We start from the raw sequence: 22,898 nt of genomic DNA on the forward strand, positions 1-22,898 counted from the left end.
GGGTCCCGGGCGCAGCCTCCTGTACTGGTTACGTCAGACTCACCTGTGGAGCTTACAATTTCGTTGTTGCTGTTACACCCATCCCTGCAGCTTCTGCTTCAGGCAGTCTGGGTGGGTGGGTGTTTTTAAGTGATTCTGATGGGTGGCTCTCCTCAGCCCTGCGGGTTTCTAGGGGAGGAAATACTCGGAGAGTGAGCCGTGTGAGGTTGCTCAGCATAAGGTGGCTCCGGGACGCTGGAGCACCCGCTGGCTCTGCGGTTCTGGGCGTGGCCCCTGGCGTCCAGATCAGTGGGGCCATCCTGGCACAGAGCTGGGCAGAGTGTAAAATACTCTTTCATCTGCCTCAGGAGCATTCCTCCTCCCCTACACCATCATGGCCATTTTTGGGGGGATCCCGCTCTTCTACATGGAGCTCGCGCTGGGCCAGTACCACCGAAACGGATGCATTTCCATATGGAGGAAAATCTGCCCGATTTTCAAAGGTAACGGAAAGGCTGGGAGGAAGGGCGGGGGAGGGTGCCCAGGAAGTGGTGTTCTCCATCCGTGGGGGACCTCTGGAACCAGTGAGGCCTTCGGTAACCCTGGCAGCTAACTGGAGTACAGTAGTTAAGCTTTTGACAGCTTGGGTGGTACGAGATTGTTAAAGGGAAACGGAATAAATGACAATGCAAACGAAATAGAAAACATGTTAAAGCTTTAACAGCACGCACACATTTTCTGAGACATGTGACCTTGCAAATGCGAATACATCCTTTACCACAGTGCCACTTTCCCACCGCCTCCCCGAGTCTCCGGGGAATGAGATGAGTGGCAGCCCCCTCCTGCCACCCTCCCCCCCCTGCGGTGCCCTCCAATGCCCTGTTTCAGCCCTTCACGGTGGGGCTGCCTTTTACACTGGCCTCCCTCACCCTCTGTGCCAGGGATCGGTTACGCCATCTGCATCATCGCCTTTTACATCGCCTCCTACTACAACACCATCATGGCCTGGGCGCTCTACTACCTCATCTCCTCCTTCACCGACCGGCTGCCCTGGACCAGCTGCGAGAACTCCTGGAACACCGGCAACTGCACCAACTACTTCTCCGAGGACAACATCACCTGGACACTCCACTCCACGTCCCCCGCGGAGGAATTTTACACGTAAGTGCCTGCAAGTGAGGGCGTGGTCTGAGGAGGGCAGGCCACACACAGCCCTGGGGTCTGGCTTCTGTGAAGGGAGGCCCAGGGCAGGGGTGGCCTCCCTCAGTCCGGCTCTGGAGTTGGGGGACTCTACCTTGAGTGCTCCATAACCATTCACATAGTTCCTGGTTTCATGTGTTCACTGTGTAAGGGGACCTACCCTCTGCAAGAAGATGCCTGGAGTAGGGAGTATTCTTTAATGCTGGGATTCCGGGCGCTGGCAGCTGAGACCGGAAAGGACAGCCCTGGAGGCTGTCTTTGGGCTGAGCGCGTCTCCCAGGGATGGTTGGCCGAATGTGCTCATCTCTCCTTCCTGTTGGGCAGAGCCAATCCCAGCTCTTTTTTGTTGTTGTTGTTAATCCTTGCCCAGGATATTTTTCCCACTGATTTTTAGAGAGAATGGAAGGGCGAGGGGAGAGAGAAGTATCGATGTCAGAGGGACACATCAGTTGCCTCCTGCATGCGCCCTAACTGGATCTGGGAATCAAACCTGCAACCCAGGTACGTGTCCTTGACTGGGAATTGAACCCGCAACCCTTGGGTGTGTGGGCCAGTGCTCTAACCACTGGGAACACTGGCCAGGGCCAATCCCAGCTCTTGCTGAGGCTTAGTGACCACGTGGTGCTTGCAGTGTAGTGTCCATGTCTTCTCTCTCTCTCTCTTTTTGTGAGACCTTTTAACTTTAAAAAAATATTTTTTTTTATTGATTTTTTAGATTTGAGAGAGAGAGGAAAGGAGAGGGATAGAAACATTGATGAAAGAGAAATATCAACATCGATCAGCTGCCTCCTGAACGCCCTCCGCTGGGGATGTGCCCCTAACCAGGAATCAAAACCTCTTGGTGCATGGTCGATGCTCAACCACTGAGCCACCCTGGCCAGGCCCATGTCTTCTTGGCACCTCCTCCGGGTATCAGGACGCTGTGCTCAGGTCACTGTTCAGACCATCTCCCAGGCCTTTCTTTCTCTTTCACTCCAGGCGCCACGTCCTGCAGATCCATCGGTCTAAGGGGCTGCAGGACCTGGGGGGCGTCAGCTGGCAGCTTGCCCTCTGCATCATGCTCATCTTCACTATTATCTACTTCAGCATCTGGAAAGGCGTCAAAACATCCGGGAAGGTAAGGAGGACTCTGCTGATCCAGGCCGCCAAGGAGCCCCAGGGCGTCTCCAACTCAGAACTCAGTGGGCCAGACAGCCACAGACAGGGGGACATTGTTTCCTTCTACCCCAGACACATCCCAGGATGCTCAGTCTCTCTCTCCACCAAATGTTAGAAGGTTCTAGAAATGGGCCAATCCCAAGAACCATGACATGCTTTTTAAGAAAAACGTCTTTAACTCACTGGTAGCGTCACGATGAATAATAGTGGCAGTAAGTTGTTGAAAAGCCCCGGTGGACCTTGCTCAGTGGCTCCTTGACTGTTTCCTGCTAGGTTCTCGCCCCACTTGCAGGTGGGGAGTGGGTTTGGAGGTAGGTAGCACCGGCCAGCGGTGGATCAGGTCCCTGTCTGATTCTGAGGGCTGTGACCTGTCTGCTGCAGCACCCTGCCTCCTACAATCGCAGAGCAAAGAAAAGAGGTGGACCTGCTTTCTTGAAGGTTTTCAAGAATAAAAGACACCGACGTCCACGTGGTGATGACCAGTCTTCCCTTCCTCACAGGTGGTGTGGGTGACAGCCACCTTCCCCTACATCATCCTGTTGGTCCTGCTGGTGAGGGGCGCCACCCTCCCTGGAGCCTGGAGAGGTGTTCTCTTCTACTTGAAGCCCAACTGGCAGAAACTCCTGGAGACGGGGGTAAGACGATGAGGAAAACGGCGTGCACCGCTCTGTCATTTTACTAAGTGCCACTAACCCTCCCAATAGGACAGTAGCAGCAACTAAACATGGGGGTTCAATGGCAGGTCTGCAATGATGCGTTCAATCAGAAATATGATGCGTTCAATGGAAAGTCCACTTGAGGCCACTGGCTTGGCTTGTGCCCACATGGCAGCAGAGAAACCACATCTGTTGGCACTGGCTAGGCAGCCATCCCTGGAACAAGCCTGGCGAGCTGCTGGTTTGTGTCTGCACACAGCCACGTGGAGGCACCCCCGTCGGCCCAGGGCCCGGCCTCACCCGTCCTCTGCTGTGTTCCAGGTGTGGTTGGATGCTGCCGCTCAGATCTTCTTTTCCCTTGGTCCTGGCTTCGGGGTCTTACTGGCTTTTGCTAGCTACAACAAATTCAACAACAACTGTTACCAGTGAGTATCGGGGGGGCCCCCCAGGCAAAGCTTAAAAGTGGGGTGAGTGTAAGTCAGCCGATCTGGAGGAAGGCGATTAAACCAATGGCCTCACACCTGGCTGGGCTCGGGCCATGTTGACACTCTGACCCTCAGGGGTACCGTCGTCCCTGATCCGCTCACCCTTAGCCACAGCCTCGCCCGGGCCACTCGGGGGCTGAGAGAGGCCCCAGGCCACTTCCATTTTGCGAGTCTCTGTATATTTAAAAAAAATCAATTAAGAAATTCTAAAGCAGGTTTACAAAAATCGCAACAGGCACTAAATGTTTATATTTGACTTATTGTATTTAACAACACAATTATAATGTGATCATTTGTTTATGTATATGGACACAAAAAGTATAATGATTGAGCAATATTTTTTCCCTTTTTTTTAGAGTGGAAGGGAGTGGGGTGGGGGGAGAGAGAGAGAGAGAGAGATTTGTTGCCTCCCACACTCGCCCCAACCAGGGGCCTGGGTCAAACCTGCAACCCAGACACATGCCCCTAACCGGGAATTGAACTCTTGACCCTTTGGCGCGCAGGCCGATGCTCTAATCACTGAGACACACCAGGCAGGGCTGATTGAACTATTTTGGCCAACACAAAACACCATAATTTTTATGGTAAAATCTTATTTCAGAAATGTTGATAAAAGAAAGTATTGCACCAATTATGATTTAAATATCACTCACCATCATTAGAGTTGACTTTGTTTTAATGTTCTATCGCAGATGGCAAGGTGCAGCAATCAAATTATGCTGCTCATAATTACAGAATTAATTAAAAAAAAAAAAAAAGGAATTCACACACACATGAGCAATGTGGCCTTGCGCTGGGACACCAGCCGGAAGTCCTGCGATGAGGTCTTCTATTAAAAGTGTCAGGGTGTCGCTGTGGCGTCTGTCTTGTAACCTCAGGGGCACATGATGCAAAAGCCTACATCTGAGGCCAAGGTGTCCTTCCGGCTCCCACTTAACCCAGGCCCTGCTTCAGAGCAAACCTTGTTGGAAACCGAGGTCTGTGCTGTGCTGGTTCACATCAGGGCGGTATTTTAAAACCACCCTGACCAGCTGTCCTCCCTGCCATGTGTGACGATAACGGCAGCTTGTGCTTCAAGGCTGGTCCAACAGTCTGAGAGGCCGGGCGCTGGGCGGGGGAGGGACACCAGGATGGGCTTGACGTCCCCGTGAGCTCAGCCTGCTCACCCTTGCCGCACCCCGCACCCCGAGACGGATGCTCCTCAGACTCCTGACTTGGAAATGTCTCAGCCCCCTTGGGTTTTCTGCTCCAGAGACGCCCTGGTGACCAGCCTGGTGAACTGCATGACGAGCTTCGTTTCGGGATTTGTCATTTTCACGGTGCTTGGCTACATGGCCGAGATGAGGAAGGAAGATGTATCCGAGGTGGCCAAAGACGCAGGTAGGACCTCCTTCTGCTCAGGTCCGTTGTTCCCATGGAATGGCTTTGCTGCTCTTTGGAGCTTTTCACTATCTAACGTTTGAATTATTTCTAAATGGTTTTTTAAAATTTTTTCAAAGATCTTAAAGAAATGTAATGCCTTGGAGATCTCAGCCCTTTCCAGGTGTTCAGGCCGGGGTGGGGATGGGGCAGCTCCCCGGACACCCAGTACCGGGGCCTTGAGTACACTATGGGCTCCCCCTCCCCCTCTGTCTCAGGCCCCAGCCTGCTCTTCATCACATACGCAGAAGCCATCGCCAACATGCCGGCGTCCACCTTCTTTGCCATCATCTTCTTCTTGATGTTGATCACACTGGGCTTGGATAGCACGGTGAGTGGATGGGGAGGGAAGGATGGAGAGGAGGGGGGAAAGGAGGAGGCGGAGGAAGGGGAGTGGAAAGAGGAAGTTGTACCCGTTCCTTCCCATCCTGCTCCCCCCCCCCGCCCCGCCCCAGGTGGTGTTGGCTGCCCACTCCTGGTGCTCCCCCAGCCCCTAATTCGCTCCTCATTGACTGTGCTTGTATCTCTAGTATCTCAGAGAGTCATTGATGGGGTGACTGGGAGTATATCCACAAGCACAGGCCAGGGGCTCAGCCTACCTGAGCTGCTATTACTATGCACGGTCCCGTGACCTGATGGCAGCAGCGAAAGGCCAGGCAAGGTCGCCTGCGTCTCGGTGCCCTGCCGCCCACATCCAGCTCCGCGCCTTGCTCTTAGCGTGGACTGAGTCTGGGCTTGGAATCACAGGCTCCCCAAGGGACCTCCCCTAAAAAGTCCTCTCCCCGTGCTGTGTCCTTAGGGATGGGCTCTAAAGGACTGTAAACAGGAAAAGGTATTTGCAGTGAGGGCTGCTGATCACTGAGCAGCTTGACTGGTCGCTCGCTCGCCAGTCTTAACCCCACCCTCCTGTTCACCGTCCTAGAAGGTAACCGCTTTGGGCCAAAGCCTCCCCTGTGACCACGTGAGCATCCCCTGTGACCACGTGCGTGCGCATCCCTCTCAGTTTGCAGGCCTGGAGGGGGTGATCACGGCGGTGCTGGATGAGTTTCCGCATATCTGGTCCAAGCGCCGGGAGTTGTTGGTGCTGGGTGTGGTCGTGACCTGCTTCTTCGGGTCCCTGTTCACCCTGACGTTTGTGAGTATCCCAGCTCGGCTTGGAGTCAGCCTCCCCGAGGGCAGGCGAACGAAAGCTTCAAGAAGCCATTCCTTTCCTTCCATCCCACAGGTGCCTGCCTGGCTTTGGGGCCAAAGGGGAGGGAGGCTTATACAAAGCTTGTCATCAGAGATAAAAAGGAAAGTTGTTTCTGGTGGCATCTGTCCGTAGAATCCGGAGACTCTCGGCATTTTGCAGTAGATCCAACTAGATTTCAGGCTTGGCAGCACATCTGGAGAAAAACTAAGGTTTGCTTTTCCAGAGTGTATTCCCAGCCCTTTGGGCTGCTTTCGTGGCAATATTGCCCGGATGTCCGGATGTGCAGAACATCTGGAGGCTGGCGTCCCAGGTTTGCAATGTCACCTGGTCTCCTCCAGAGAACTTGCAATGGTGAAGACGTCAGATCCCCTCCAGTGATTTTTTTTTTTTTTTTTTTGTAGCTGAAGCAAATACTGTAAAACGGACATCAGATAAGTACCCACAGATTTCCTAAGCTTGTGTCCTGTCTCAAGGCAGATTTTGCAGATATGAATCTTCAAGCCATGACCCAGTGTCTGTGGAGCTTCGATAGGGTGCTGGGACCCTGAGCAGGGCCCGAGGGACGTATGAGTTAGGGCAGAAGGTGTGACCCATGGACTCGGTGGGTCTGGTATTGTGGAATCTCCCAGATTCAGCGATAGAAATAGAAACAGATAGAAGCATCAATGACGAGAGAGAATCATCGCTGGGCTGCCTCCTGCACGCCCCTCACTGGGGATCAAGCCCGCAACCCGGGCATGTGCCCTGACCAGGAATCGAACCATGACCTTCTGGTTCATAGGTCAATGCTCAACCACTGAGCCACGCCGGCAGAGCCCAGATTCAGTCTTTAGGGGCCGGGATTCTCTGAAGTAGAGTATACACAGTAGGTGTTCGGTAAGTTGAAGAAAGTTGAAAATAGATCAAGGCCCATTTGAGTTTGTCTCTTAAAACGTAGTGGGAGAGGAAGCACGAAGGGGGCACTCCATTGGGTGGGGAGAGGCCTCGAGGGGTAGAATCTGGTCCACCCTGAGGCCAGTCCAAGAGGCCCTTATATTAGGTCCACGGCGGGACTGCCCAGAATTATCCTTCCTTGAGGCCCCTCTGGTAAAGAGGAGGCAATGCCTCAGGCGACCCCTGACCAGGGCCTGATCGCCTTTGCAGGGCGGGGCCTACGTGGTGAAGCTGCTGGAGGAGTACGCCACGGGGCCCGCCGTGCTCACCGTGGCCCTGATAGAAGCGATGGCTGTGTTCTGGTTCTACGGTAAGAGGCTTCCTTCCACCAGCCACAGCCCTTTCTCTGGCAGCCCGAAGCCACAGCCCGGAGAAGGGCTGATTGCACCCAAGGGCAGGGTGGGTGCGAGATGTCACCTCCTGGCGGGTCTGTGAGATAAGCTCAGGTGAGTGCCTTCCTCAGAAACAGGCCCTCCTCTCCACCCCCCTCACAGCAGGTCGCTTTACCCTGCGGAGGATGTTTTTTCCCTCTGAGTTTATTGTATGTATGTATGTATGTACTTACTTCCTCACCCGAGGATTTTTTAAAAATATATTTTATTGATTTTTTTACAGAGAGGATTAGAGCATTAGAAACACTGATGAGAGAGAAACATCAATCAGCTGCCTCCTGCAACCACCCTCCCCACCCCCCCCACACACACACACACTGGAGATGTGCCCGCAACCAAGGTACATGCCCTTGACCAGAATCGAACCTGGGACCCTTCAGTCCGCAGGCCGACGCTCTATCCACTGAGCCAAACCGTTTAGGCTCCCGAGGATATTTTTGCATTGATTTTTAGAGGGAGGGAAGGACAGAGAGAAATATCGTTGTGAGAGAAACACATCGATTGGTTGCCTCTTACATAAGCCTTGAGCAGGGCTGGAGAGGAGCCTGCAACCAAGGTACGTGCCCTTGACTGAAAGTGAACCCGGGACCCTTCAGTCCGCAGGCCGACACTCTAACCACTGAGCCAAATCGGCCAGGGCTTCCCTCTGAGTTTAAATGTTTACCCGGTGGAGACAGGCTGAAGCGGTCCCTGCAGCTCACCCACAGTGGATGCTTACCCTCCTGACTGGCTGTGAGAACTGGGCGGAAGGAAGACAGAGACCCAGGGCCCGGTGAAGGCATTTGCAGGGACCCTATCCCACTGTCATATAGAGTAGCCCTCAGCTTCCATTTCGCAAGCAGGAGCTCCCCGCAGTCCCGAGGCAGAGGTTAGGAGTTTATCTTCTAGGGAGGAGGCAAGAATGCTCCTGTTTGGGTGATCTGCCCTGGAAAAACCGCCTCAGGTCCTGGGATTGCCACTGGGAAGGAGCACACACAGTGAGCTCACCTGGGTCCCGTGGCAGGAGTCCCAGGAGCCCCTGCGTGGGGCTGGTGTGGACACAGGCAATCGAAGTGAAGACAACCAGGTTCAGGGATGCCTCTCTTTATCTTTAAAATTCAGAAGAGATGAATTCATTCTGAAAATGTATTTATTTTTCTAGTTCCTATGATAATAAAACAGCTTTAGAGTGTTTGTCATTGTGTATAACTAGAGGCCTGGTGCACGGATTCGTGCACTGGTGGGGTCCCTCAGCCTGGCCTGCACCCTCTCGCAATGTGGGACCCCTTGGGGGATGTCGGACTGCCAGGTTCGGCCTGATCCTCACAGGCTGGGCAGGGATTGGGCCGAAACCAGTATCCGACATCCCCTGAGGGATGTAGTAGTGCAAGAAGCGGCAGGCAGCCGGGGAGGAGCCCAAGCCTGCTGCACCTGCTGCCACCCGCTGCTCGGTAAGCTCGCTGAGTAGCGCTCCCACTGTCGGAGCACACTGACCACCAGGGGGCAGCTCCTGCATTGAGCATATGCCCCCTGGTGGTCAGTGCACATCATAGTGACTGGTCACTTAGGGTTTTATATATATATACTAGAGGCCAGATGCACGAAGATTCATGCAAGAATGGGCCCTCCTTCCCCTGGCTGCCGGCACCACCTTCACTCTGGCCCAGAATCGCCTTTCTGCTCCAGCCCGGAGCCACCTTTCTGCCTTCCCACACTGCCCAGAGGCCCGCCACACCCCCAGCCGATGGCGCCTGCGCATGCACATTGATCCGCCATATTTGTTGGGTTAATTTGCATACTCACTCCTGATTGGCTGGTGGGTGTCATGAAGGTATGGGGAATTAGCATGTTACTCTTTTATTAGTATAAATATAGGTATAAAGAGGGGGGGAGGTTTTGAGTTGCACGTGAGTCCACTTTTTTAAAAAGAAGTCCTCCCCACCTCCTCGGCAATTCACACGACAAAGTTCAAATGTGTGCACCACTCTAGACCTGCCCGAGGTATTGCCAGGCTCTCTCAGGGAAGCAAGCGCAGGGCACCTTCCTGCCCCTTCTCAATTTCTCACCAGCCAGGGTCTCACTTCTCACTTCCGTGTCAGCTACTTTGACAGAAGAACCTTGATCGGGCTCTGCCAGGTGGCTGGGCCGTGCCGTGGTTAAAATGTCCTCTTGGAGGTTTCCCGTACATGGTCATAAGGTCCAAGTCAGTCCCTGTTTAGCGGGTTCGTCATTCCTAACTAAATCATAACTTTCTTTCCCACAGTAGCAATAAAATAAAATGTATGCTGAGATCTTAGAAAGGCAGTGTGGGCACCAAGAGGGGGCTTTAGGTCTCTCCCCAGAGGCCCCCTACCCACCCTACTCTATGCAGAAGGAACTTGCTTGCTCTGAAATACAATTCTGGGACAGGTCCCACTGTCCCACTTTCAGACCAGATTGGTGCCCTGAGCCCCTCACGAGACGATTTCAGAGCTGCTCCTCTCTCTGAGGGACCGGACAGCCCACGTCTTCTCGCAGTGATCCATCTCTCTCTCCCCGGCTGGTTGCAGGCATCACCCAGTTCTGCAGCGACGTGAAGGAGATGCTGGGCTTCAGCCCTGGATGGTTTTGGAGGATCTGCTGGGTGGCCATCAGCCCTCTGTTTCTCCTGGTGAGTTGTTATTTCCCTCCTCCTTCCGGCCCTGGAGAAAGACCCAAACGCTCAAACACTTACAAGAAATAAATCCTATCCAAGTGAAACATACACCAAAAAGGGTCCATTCCATGCAATGTTATAGAGTGAGCCCACTTTTGTAGCCAAAATCATACCAAGAAGCAAAACGATGAGCTGAAGCCCCTCTGTGTCCCCTCCCAGTCACCGTGCCCCCCATGGCTAACCACTCTTCTGACTCCCACCACCATAGCATCATCCGGGCCTCGGAGGCCTTATAGCAGGCGTCCTCAAACTACGGCCCGTGGACCACATGCGGGTGTTTTTGCCGTTGTTTTTTTTTTTTTTACTTCAAAATAAGATATGTGCAGTGTGCATAGGAATTTGTTCATAGTTTTTTTTTTAAACTATAGTCCGGCCCTCCAACGGTCTGAGGGACAGTGAACTGGCCCCCTGTTTAAAAAGTTTGAGGACCCCTGCCTTATAGCTTCCTTCCCCTGCTCAGGGATCATGATAAACAACGGTTATTCAACAGTAAGCACCAGGCCAGACGTGGAATTACTTTTAACCCTCACTACAATTCTGTGACGTAGTATAGCTCTAATACTCCGGTTTACATTTAAGGAAATTGAGGCTTAGAGACGCTAAGTAAAGGGTCTGAGGTCACAGACAATTAAGAACTGTTCAAGGCTGGGGAAGGATTTGCTGGGCTGCTCATGAGGCCCTGGGCAGGGTCCTAGTGATTTTGTGTCCATTTTCCTTTCTTTTTTTAAAATATATTTTTATTGATCTCAGAGAGGAAGGGAGAGGGAGTGAAGATAGAAACTTCAGTGATGAGAGAGAGTCACTGATTGGCTGCCTCCTACACACCCCCACACTGGGGATCGAGCCCGCCACCTGAGCATGTGCCCTGATGGGAATCGAACAGCGACCTCCTGGTTCATAGGTTGGTGCTCAGCCACTGAGCCACGCCGGCCAGGCTTGTGTCCATTTTCTTAAAGACGCCCCCCACCCCCCACACAGCTCCTCACGTATGACCTGAATCCAAAGTAGAATCTACTTACGGCCGAAGGACCTGGATGAGAAAGTTTGGGTTCAGCGGTTGCCCATTTGCCAGGACGTGTTCAGTGGCCACAGCATCTTTGCCGCATGTGCCCTGCGTTTCCCTGGTGTCCGTCTGAAGGGGATGTCTGCCCGATGATGGAAAGCACCCTGCGAGCACCCCGCGTGCGCGCTGAGGTGCCTGGGGGAAAGCCACGCCGTGCACATCGGCGGGACTGCTGTCCCGGTCTCTCGTGTGCCTGTAGTTTTATTTGGGGAGGGGGAGCTTTTCTATCTTTTAGCGCCAGAAAGGTTATTAGACTTCCTCCCTCATAAGCTTCAGCTTATTGAAGCGTCCGGGCCATCCATTTTCCTGAGGACGTCTCTGCCTTCCCCCTCTTTGAAAACAGCCCTTCTTGCGATCTGTTTGGACTTTCTCAGGGAAGCCCTTTATGGTCGGTACTTTTTTTTTTTTAATATATTTTATTGATTTTTTACAGAGAAGAAGGGAGAGGGATAGAGAGTTAGAAACATCGATGAGAGAGAAACATTGACCAGCTGCCTCCTGCACACCCCCCACCGGGGCTGTGCCCGCAACCCATGTACATGCCCTTGACCGGAATTGAACCTGGGACCTTTCAGTCCGCAGACCGATGCTCTATCCACTGAGCCAAACCGGTCTTGGCAGTTGTCGGTACTTTTTGTACAGCACACGAGTCTATGAGATGGACGGCATGCTCCCCTGGCCTTCTCAACGCTGCCCGCGCCTCTCCCAGAATTCCTCCTCGGGGGTTCCCAAACCTGAGCCAGCCGAGCAGCAGGAACGCCCAGTGGCCCTGGGCTCCAGGGTTCCCCTAGAGCAGTGATGGGCAACCTTCTGAGCTTGGTGTGTCAGACTTCGCCAAAACACTGAGCATAACTCGGGTAGTGTGTCACTTTGAGGAAAAAACATTATTTTGCAAATGTTTCATCCTCAGGAGCAGCAAAGGTTTCATCCTCGGCATGCGGCCGCGTGTCATCAGAAATGGCTACGCGTGTCAGGGCTGACACGCGTGTCATAGGTTCGCCATCACTGGCCTAGAGTCTAGGGCCTAGACCTTGCCCGGCAGTTCCTTATTGCCTTATCAGCTCCCTGTCGCTTTCAGATACATTAGAAACACATCCATTTTAGAATCCAGAAACGGTAGCTGTTTTCAGCGAGAGGGTTGGTCTGAATCACCTGCCTGACATTACTAGAAGTCGAAGTCCTGACGTAAATGGGTTATTAATTTACGTTATTACCAGTGCTTCTATGTAATCTACTTAAATCCTTTCATTTGTTTTTCAAAGGAAGGAGAGACACTGGATTAGTTTCTTGAGGGAAGAAGCGGTGTTTGTTTGTTTCCTTCAGCAGTCCCCGCACCGGCAGGAAATGTCCCGGGCTGAACTTTGGGAGAGGCAACTGAGGCCCTCAACAAGGACATAGAATTTAAGGGGCACCCAAAATCTCAGCCATCAAGATAAATGCTATTTTTGTTGTTGTTGTTGTTAATCCTCACCTGAGGTTATTTTCTCCATTGGTTTCTTAAAGAGAGTGTGGAAGGGAGAGAGGGAGGGAGGGAGAGAGAGCGAAACCTCAATGTGAGGGAGACACATCAATTGGTTGCCTCCCACTCACGCTCCGACTGGGGCCAGGAATTGAACGTGCAACCCAGGCACGTGCCCTTGACTGGGGACCGGAACCTGAGACCCTTTGGTGCACGGGCCTATGCTCCAACCCCTGAGCCGCACCGGCCAGGGCTGCAAATGCTATTTTAATGCAATATTTTTTTAGAAATCTGAAATCAATGCCAAAAAAAATCCCTGATGAACAAAATATCAACATTTAAAACAGAGACAGGATCCAACCCTGCACTGGGGTGACTTACCTCACTCCCCTCACCCTAATCTGGCCGTGTCAGATCCTGTCTTTTTTAACATATCGCGCTCAGATATTACTTGATTCCTGAAATTTTGGCCCCTTTAAGTGTTGCGCCCGAGGTTGAGTGCCTCACATCTCCACCTGATCCTGGCCCCAGGCTTTTACTGTTTTCACTTCTGTGAACTGCCGGGTGTCTGGCGGGCCGGGCGAACTCCTGCTGTACTGTGTTTTGGTGTCCAGCAAAACCTACGTGCAGACCTGGGTTCAGACACATTACTCATAATTCCTGTGATGCCCGCTTTACTCATGTCCTGTAGAGGCAAGTGCTCCGGGGCACGATGAAGAGGAGGCACATCTGTCTTCCACTTCTGGGTTTACTTAAACAGATCCCCTGCTCTGGGCTTTTGAAGGCTGCTTTAGGTAAACAGTGAGTAGCTTACTAAAAATAATCTTTCTCACTGAAGCCAAGTTACAAAAAAAGAAAATATTGTCTACGAGCAAGGAGAGCCTGGGACGTGTAAAGGGGTGAGGCTGGGAGGTGCGAAGGGGTGAGGCTGGGAGGTGCGAAGGGGTGAGGCTGGGAGGTGCGAAGGGGTGAGGCTGGGAGGTGCAAAGGGGTGAGGCTGGGAGGTGCGAAGGGGTGAGGCTGGGACGTGCGAAGGGGTGAGGCTGGGAGGTGCGAAGGGGTGAAGCTGGGAGGTGCAAAGGGGTGAGGCTGGGAGGTGCGAAGGGGTGAGGCTGGGAGGTGCGAAGGGGTGAGGCTGGGACGTGCAAAGGGGTGAGGCTGGGAGGTGCGAAGGGGTGAGGCTGGGAGGTGCGAAGCGGTGTCTGAAACAACGCGTCCTGGTCACAACAAAGGCTCGAGGCCTCCCTGAGCTGCACTGGACTTCACACATGACGTCACGATGAGAGGAGTCACAGCAGGGATGGCTCCTAACCAGACCCCCCTTTCCCTGTTCCAAAAGTACCCTTAGAAGCCACGTCTGGAGCGAGGAGAGTAAGTCCAGAGAAAGGTTTGCGGTTGGCCGGGCTCCTGTTTTGAAAGCTTCCTCCTGGGCTTAGGATAACACTGTTCAGAAGACGGATGTGTGTTTAACAATTTCCCATTTTATTACCTGCAGACAAAGAAAAAAAAGAGATATAAATAGATGTTTAACCACACAAATAATTTACATTACTGTCTTCTTTATGACTATGAAATAAAATAAAATTAAATCAAGAGCAATAAGTATTTGGCCACAGTGGTTACTAGGCAAAAACCGATACGTACGCTCTCTCTGGAAACCAGACTGAAATAAGAAAACTCATCAACGGAGTGGTGGGAGCACACCGTGGAATTTTTCTCGGTCAAATTTTTCACTCAGTTTTCAAGGAAAAAGTATATTAAGTTGCTTTTTCCTTCCATTATCCCTTTCATTACAGGGGCCTGTGGCAGGCAGTCATTCATTGTTGGGACGTCTGGGGGCACAGCCAGCCTTGTAGAGAGCCCAGCTAAGGCGCTGAATGCAGAAAGCAGAGAGCCCTGGGGCAGGGAGAGAAGGCGCACAGACCCAGGAACCTCATTATCTCTCCTGGACAGAGGCGCCTTCCATCCGACCCAAACCACCGCCGCCGAGCAGTGCAGGAGGACATGGGAGCACAGCGGGGACAACAGGAGGCCCTTAGGCTGGCAGGGGCCGGGCTGGAGGGGCCGTGGAGGCCACACAGCTTATTCCTCCCCAGTCCCATAAGAGGGGCCCAAACCACTTCTGGTGTCTGCCAATCTCTTCCCCTTTGCCCTGAAGGGGGTGCTGTAACTCCCTTAAATAACAGTCTGAGGTCTTGGCACCCCCACTCACGTCCCATAAACCTCAAATCGACACTGTAGAGGTTGAGGTGGTGGGTCAAGAGGACAGTCAAGATAAGCACCTGGCTCTTTTATTTTGCAGTAAATTAGGCACAGAAATCGGTGCGTTTCGTGTGTCAGAGTTCAAGCTAAGATACTGCACACAGTTGGGGAACTTCCTGAAAGTATCTTAGCTTCACATTTGGCGTTCGCGGTATCGGAGCTGTGTCTACACAGATATCGCTAAGATTTTTCATGTTTCTTGGAATTTCTGTTTTAGTTCATCATTTGCAGTTTTTTGATGAGCCCGCCACAGCTGCGACTTTTCCAGTATACTTACCCTCACTGGAGTATCTTCCTGGGTTACTGCATAGGAACCTCGTCTTTTATCTGCATCCCCACATACATCACCTACCGGCTGATCATCACTCCAGGGACATTGAAGGAGGTGTGTGCTCACTAGTGTCTGTGTGTGTGTGTGTGTGTGTGTGTTCAAACTGGTCATTGGGGAGAAAAGGATTCTCTTGTTATGTTCTATTCAAAGGCGATAAGTCCACCACATAAAATTCACCTTATAGCCCTAACTGGTTTGGCTCAGTGGATAGAGCGTCGACCTGCGGACTGAAAGGTCCCAGATTCGATTCCGGTCAAGGGCATGTACCTCGGTTGCGGGCACAGCCCCAGTAGGAGGCGTGCAGGAGGCAGCTGATCGATGTTTCTCTCTCATCGGTGTTTCTAACTCTCTAACCTTCTCCCTTCCTCTCTGTAAAAAATCAATAAAATATATATTTTTTAAAAATTCACCTTATATATTTATACTAGAGGCCCAATGCACGATACTTCGTGCAAGAGTAGGCCTTCCTTCCCCCCGCTGCTGGCACCGGCTTCCCTCTGGCCCTGGCTTCAGCTTCATCCGGAATGACGCCCAGAAGGATGTCTGGTCTAATTAGCATATTACCCTTTTATTATTATTGATAACGTACACCGTGTAGACCTCGCACGGCTGCCACTGTCCTCTGAAGGCATTTCCCGTAACCCTCAACCAACAGCGCAGGAAGGAGCTGGTCATTGGGAGCACCTTCGTGTACAGCGTGGGGTGTATGCAGTGTCCTAAACGTACCAGGTAACTCCTTTGCCTCCTGCTTGCCATGGGCATCAAATCAGTGGTGTCTGGGGCAATACACTAATTTTTATTTAAGTAGAGATTATGGTGGAAAATGTCCCTGATCATTTTTCTAACAGCAATGTAACAAGGGCTATTTTGAAAATCATCACCAAATAAGGATGTTGCCATAATATCATAGTTTTGGCTCAAGCCATTGGAGTAAACAAAAGAAAACTGCCATTAGAGCAAGACTCATTTCAGTAGTGAATAATGGGTATAAAAAACAGTAACAGAAACTTACAATTTGCACAGAATTTGTATATTTTTCAAAGCATCTTCATGCAGATTATCCCATTTTGTCATCAAAATACCTTGTGAGGTGTCCTAGCCGGTTTGGCTCAGTGGATAGAGCATCAGCCAGCAGACCAAACGGTCCCAGGTTCAATTCCGGTCAAGGGTTCATTCCTTGGTTGCAGGCTCCTCCCCGACCTGGGCCCTGGTCAGGGCGTATGCAGGTGGCAAACCAATCGATGTGTTTCTCTCACATCGATGTTTCTCTCTGTCTTTCCCTCTCTCCTCCACTGTCCCTAAAAATCAATGGAAAAATATCCTCTGGAAAGGATTAACAACAGCAAAAATAATAATAAAAAATAAATAAATAAATAAATAAATAAATAAATAAAAATGCCAAAGTCTTCAAATTTTTAAAAGAAAAATACCTTGTGAGGTGGATTGGCAGGTGTTATTAGCTGACAAAGATACTGAGGCTAGGAATAATGCTGCTCAAAATGTCCCTATTTTAGTGACTTGTCCAAGGATGCACAGTACAGGGAGGCTCAGAATCCAAGGCTCCTGGTTCTTGGTCCCATGCTCTCACTTTAGTTGCAGCTTCTCTTTTGTCCTCAGTTTGTCCTTTCATAGTTTGCTGATGTAGAAATTGGTGCTAGAGGTTAGGGAGAGGCAAATTGCCACGTTTTATCCGATGTTGCTAGAATTGGTAGTTCAGGTCGCTTCCTAGTTTGTAGGTGGGTGCTTTCGTAGGGGATAAGCTCAAAGGGGAAGAGTGGTATTTGGGGAAAGCTAGAAGAGATGGTACTCCATAATGAGCTGAAAACTGAGATGGGCTGGTCTGGGGGCCCTAAGACGCAAAACCCAAACATGAGACCAACGCACTCATCTCCCCAAAACACTTTATAAGAAACACGAGGCAGGAGAACATGAGGCAATTAAACATCAGCTCTTCCTGAGAACGGAGTTCATTTCTTTGTCCAAGTAGGAAAACTGAATTCTAGGTGAACAGAACTCTGTAAGGAGTTACTAATTTCCCACACCCAAACCTGTCCTGTCACTTCTCATTCCTCCAAAGGGCCTTGAACTCTGGTGTTGCTTGAAACACATGCTCGGACCCAATCATTGAATTTGTTTCTTCAGGTTGTCCTTTATGGCAGTTGTGAGAGTCCTCTGGCTCTGTTGACTCAAACCCAGAGGCCAAGGTCAGGGGTGGGAACTCAGTTTAATAAATGTCAGTATTCTTTGGGCACAGACTGCACCTCAAATCTTGGTCATCTTTCTTGCAAATTCCCCACAAGGATATGCCACCCAAAGGTGTATACTTAACAGAGCTCAGATCCATCAGTGATAGTGGTAAGGCTGGTTGTAGGGCCGTCTTCGCCAGAGGCCACGAGAGAGGGAACAGTGAGTTACCAGTCAAGGAGGACCAGGAGGGAGAAGACCTGGTCAGGTAGGGCAAGTTATTCGCCTTCTCGTGGCCTTAAAATGTGCTCGTTGGACTGGATTAACATTTCCCAAATGTTCATGTTTTTTTTAAAAATATATTTTTATTGATTTCAGAGAGGAAGGAAGAGGGAGAGATAGAAACATCAATGATGAGAGAGAATCATTGATCGACTATCTCCTATACATCCCACACTGGGGATGGAGCCCACAACCTGAGCATGTACCCTGACTGGGAATCGAACTGTGACCTCCTGGTTCATAGGTCGACGCTCAATCACTGAGCCACGCCAGCCAGGCCCAAATGTTAATATATTTTAAGGATCAGTTGTCCCAGGGCTTATCAGTAGACATTTACTGCTGGGGGAAAAGGTTATATAGTCAAAAAGTTTTGGAGAATGCTGGGTCAAGGCAAGTTGAATAGGTTTATTTACTGCAGGACTTCCCCAAAGCTTTAACATGCCCACATGCATCTTAGTCTCCGAGAGCGATAAAGCATGCCATGTTTTTTTGCCAAGAACACCAAGGGACTGTAATTATTCGTGAATACCATACTTGATGGCCTATAACATTCTGTCTGTGAGGGAGGGAGGCTTCCTATGAAGTGTTAATATGGTAAAAAACATAAAAAACAAAGAGAAAGGTAAGTTTCTTAACTCTTGTGGGCCCCGGGCATACACCAGGTAGGAGTTTGTGGAGCCACCACTTACCCACCTGTAATTTGGAGGATATCACACCCACCTGCAGCTGGAAGTCTCAAGGTTGGAGTCATCAACTCCATTCGGTCATTCACAGAAGCCCCTGGTACTCTGCACAAGATCCTGGTCCCTGATAAGTAAGCATCCAACAGTGATCCATTTCTTAGATGATCGCCTTGCAGAAGGCCAGGGCTGGCACATTTTTTTAAAAAATATATTTTATTGATTTTTTACAGAGAGGAAGAGAGAGGGATAGAGAGTTAGAAACATCGATGAGAGAGAAACATCGATCAGCTGCCTCTTGCACACCCCCTACTGGGGATGTGCCCGCAACCAAGGTACATGCCCTTGACCGGAACCGAACCTGGGACCTTTCAGTCCGCAGGCCGACGCTCTATCCACTGAGCCAAACCGGTTTCGGCAGGGCTGGCACATTTTGAGAGTCTTAGTAGTCTGGCCACTGAAATGCTGCCAAAATACGAAAACAAGGGTGGGCCTGGCATACTGGGGGAGTCAGCAGCCAGAGGGGCAACAGAGTAGGTCGGTGGGGGCCAGGATGCAATGTGGTTCACCGTACACCTCTGTGCTTTCTTCTCTTTCTGTATAGCACCTGAGACGAGAGTGATCTGTGTCCAGTTCCCAATTAGCAAGATATAATTGTGTAATCAGGCTACATATTCCATTTAATCGGCTTACATACTTCTGTCTAATCAGGTTACATGGTCATACATCTGCGGGGAAGGATGGTTTGTGAAATGTTGCTTTCTATAACTCCACATTTCAAAACAGCTGGTAGACACTGCAGGAATTCCTTTTTAAATGGGTTTCCTGTGTGAGATTTCAGTATTTGAATATTAAGATCATTAGGAACACAACATGTACAATTTTGTGAATTTCATCAACTATGAGAATGGCACTTTTTGAATTCCGTAGGCCCTGCTCATCAAAGAAGAACTTCTAGAACCAGGAAATAAAAAAAGATTGAGGGGGACTAATGTATTTATTGATTTGAGAGAGAGAGCGAGAACATAGATTTGTTGTTCCACTTATTTGTGCATTCATTGGTTGTTTCTTGTATGTGCCCTGACCAGGGATCGAACCCTCAACCTTGGTGTATCAGGGTGACTCTCTAACCAACTGAGCTACCAGGCCAGGGCTATGGACTATGTTCTTTTTAATCCAAAATAAGAAGGACAACTAGTAGAGCTTCTCCTAAAATCAGTAAATCAAAAAAGGCTTTCGGATCCAATTTTGCCTGCTTACCGTAGTCAGACTTTGCCATCAAAGATTTTACGAAGCAACTTCATAAAGATTTTTCTAAGCCTCTGCAGCGCTGCTGTTTTTCCTCCTCCGCCTCCCCAAGCTGCTTCATGTCACCCCGATGCTTTTACAAGGCGAGCTGTCCGTTGCATCCACAAGCCCAAGCATATTTTAGATCTGCCTTGAAGCTTCTGTGTACTTCAGCTGTTTCTAATGTAAAAGTTCCCAGCTTTTCCCCCGTGGTGAGGACTATGTCAGAATGAGATTACTTTAGGAGCGATTTCAATGGTCACATCTTTCAAAATGCAATTATGTGATGAGTTGCACCCTGGTATGAACTGACCAGTATGCCTTTACAGGTGGACTTATTAAATCAGTAACATCCTGGCTGTTACATGGCTGACGGCACTATGTGCTCTGCCTGTGGTGTGTATGCAGGGCTGAGGGCGGGAGGGCGCCAGGACCCAGCACTCACTGTGCTTCCCGAGCCCTGTGGCCACATGAAACCTCCTCCTTCCAGAGAAAAAGATGTGTTTTCCTAGGTCTTCAAAAGCATGTTACAGGCCAGCAGAGGTTCTACTGAAGGCCCATTTTCTCCCCTTCGGGATATAATGACTTTCCTAATTAGTTTACAGATGCCTATAGCTCCCGAATATTCCATTTCAATTCACCCTTGAGAATGAATAAATTAGAAATTCCTTTGAGACTATTCCAACTTAATATTAAGTGCCATTAAAATGCTATTTAAACTTTGTTGTAATATCTTTTCAATACTGTTAAATCACAAGAATGTTTATAACATGATCTTTTCTTCCCCACAGCGTATTATTAAAAGTATCACTCCAGAAACACCAACAGAAATTCCCTGTGGGGACATCCGCTTGAATGTCGTTTAAAACGCTTCAACGAGAGGAGAGTGAGTGGCTTTCCCACCTCCTCTTCCTCCAGCTCTGACGAGTCGAATCGCACCGTCTTCTCCCTCCAAGTGAATGAGTTTCCAGCTAAGCCTGACAATGGAAGGGCCTTCTTCAGAGAGACACAGTCTCCAAAGACTATGGTGCCCAGACTCTCACGGCCTCCAGCCACCTCTTCCTGTGACATCTCCTGGACACGTTACCATGTTAGACTCTGGGATGCAGCCGAACTGGACGATTTTGGATGCGTGAGGGTGTGTATGGAGGTGACGAAACCCGCCATGTAATCAGTTAGGACTAGGTTTAGAATCAAGTCTGTGAACGTCTACTGTATCATTTCTCGTTATGATCCTTGGTATCTGACACCTGTTTGCTTCTGAAGTCCTCATTGTCCTTGGATGCATAAGCCATGTAGGGGAAGATGGGGATGCTGTCTTGCTAGCCATTATTTTCTGAGTAGCATAGACTTTCATAGCTGGATCTACTAGCCCCCTGTAACCCATGTGCTGCTGTGGAGTCAGGAGAGGAAAATATAAGAAACTAAACTGAAAACTAATGTGAACACGTGTGTCTCTGTGTACTGTTGTTTCAGCGTATCCTTATCTTTATTCCAATACTTTCGGCCCATTCCGAACGATTTGCATTTCCACTAATTTTTCTTACATCAACCAATTCCACCTACTCAAATGTGTATGAATGTTATTATTTGAAGTATTTAATTACTACGGAATGTTCTGCCACCTTCTCCCTTTTCCAGGGACACTACTTGAGCCCATACACCTGTCTTTATGGGTCAACCTTTGCTGAACTTTGCCATAATCCTGTCTCTCTCTGCTAAACATTTTGTCAGCCAAGACTATGCTACAACCTGCCATCCTACAAGTAAAGTAATAAAAGCAAAACAGCCGTATGCTAAGTGAGACATTATATACTTTAAAGCCATCATGGAAATCATACATTATTTAAAATGCAGGGAGAGTTAAAAAAAAAAAGACTAAATTAGGAAGGTGAGCCTAGATAGTACTTGCTTGAGAAGCATGTTAGAGAATGAAATTTATAACTCCAAATACGAAAAAGGAAATGTTAAAAACAGGAATATCTCTGCCCTAACCGGTTTGGTTCAGTGGATAGAGCGTCGGCCTGTGAACTGAAAGGTCCCGGGTTCAATTCCGGTCAAGGGCATGTACCTTGGTTGCGGGCACCTCCCCATTGGGGGGTGTGCAGGAGGCAGCTGATCCATGTTTCTCTCCCATTTATGTTTCTAACTCTCTATCCCTCTCCCTTCCTCTCTGGAAAAAATAAATTAAATTTAAAAAAAATTTAACAAAAACCAAAAAAATACAGGAATATCCCTATACTGTAGAAAGCTTTTCTGGTCTACTTGAAACAGCCTGAATTTTTTCTTCAATATCAGAGTTAAGTCATTGATTTTTTATTAAAACCTGTTGTATTTAGTTCCATGGGAGGACTATTTCAAAGCCCTAAAATGTTTTCTTATTTTCTGTAGTATTGCTCTTTTTTCTCCTTACTTAACTGTCTCTAAATTTTAATGAGAGAACAATACTTGAAAGTTCAGATAACTACATTAGAGGCAGAAACAAACCTGGTGACAAAGCTAATTTTTTCTTCTTCTTAGCACCTGGAAATTTCTAAAAAAAAAAGGAAAACTTGTTTTATTTCCTCTATTAAAATGAAATAACACCCCTCTCAATTGCTTTAGTAGGCATTTCCCACAATAAACAAGATAAATATTTCAGGATGGATATTAAATATGTCTGTCCTTTTGTTTCATATAGTTGCAATATAGTCAGCATTGTTTCTACACTAGGTGTTTCAAACAATTAACCTTTTTGAGAGAAGTCTTTTTCGCGAAATTACACAACGTATTTCTATTGGAATTTTAGGTGGTATTCCTCTTATCAACACATCACAAAACCCATGTCAAACTGTTGCTGTATCACAAATGCAAGTTTTTGTCTGTTTCTTAAGTTACCAAAATAGGTTTTCACTGGCCAACTAATTTGGAAACAGTGTGTATTGGTGGAGTACTTCATCAGAAAAAAGTTTTAATGTCAGCTGAAGAACCACCTTCTCATTTAGGGAGGAGAATAGATATCCTTCAATTCTGTAATTGAAGATTCCAAATATAGTAGCTTATTTCTCGCAATTTTTTAAACACAGTCCAAACAACAAATATTGGAGGAGGAGGAGGTACCACATCTTTATGCTAAAACACCTAAATTTCCATAGAGCATTTGCTAATTTAAAAGAAAAAGGATATTTTGAAAGGTTATTCTTATTCAAATTCTAGTATTAAAGGTGTACCTTAAGAAAACTTGATATATGAAAAATGTATACTTTAAAAGATAAAATTAGGG

The 22,898-nt window shown here is 49.1% G+C and overlaps 1 protein-coding gene across 3 annotated transcripts in view; it reads left to right on the plus strand.

Annotated features, from left to right (window-relative positions):
* Positions 1–20,561, plus strand: part of SLC6A4 (solute carrier family 6 member 4) — a 37,310-nt gene extending 16,749 nt beyond the window's left edge. Inside the window, exons 3-14 of one of the 3 annotated variants that reach the window (XM_008147853.3) lie at positions 348–482; positions 921–1,140; positions 2,158–2,296; positions 2,838–2,972; positions 3,315–3,418; positions 4,731–4,858; positions 5,116–5,228; positions 5,901–6,032; positions 7,233–7,332; positions 9,943–10,043; positions 15,090–15,257; positions 20,428–20,561. In XM_008147853.3, coding sequence (XP_008146075.2) covers positions 348–482; positions 921–1,140; positions 2,158–2,296; positions 2,838–2,972; positions 3,315–3,418; positions 4,731–4,858; positions 5,116–5,228; positions 5,901–6,032; positions 7,233–7,332; positions 9,943–10,043; positions 15,090–15,257; positions 20,428–20,502 — 1,550 coding nt within the window. In that variant the 3' untranslated portion in view covers positions 20,503–20,561. Of the gene's footprint in view, positions 1–347; positions 483–920; positions 1,141–2,157; positions 2,297–2,837; positions 2,973–3,314; positions 3,419–4,730; positions 4,859–5,115; positions 5,229–5,900; positions 6,033–7,232; positions 7,333–8,982; positions 9,162–9,942; positions 10,044–15,089; positions 15,258–20,427 lie in introns of those variants that run through there. The other 2 variants (XM_054709315.1, XM_054709314.1) reach the window with 2 other exon arrangements.
* Positions 20,562–22,898: the final 2,337 nt, after the last annotated feature.

The sequence above is a fragment of the Eptesicus fuscus genome, chromosome 20 (assembly GCF_027574615.1).
Source record: "Eptesicus fuscus isolate TK198812 chromosome 20, DD_ASM_mEF_20220401, whole genome shotgun sequence".
Lineage (NCBI taxonomy): Eukaryota > Metazoa > Chordata > Mammalia > Chiroptera > Vespertilionidae > Eptesicus > Eptesicus fuscus.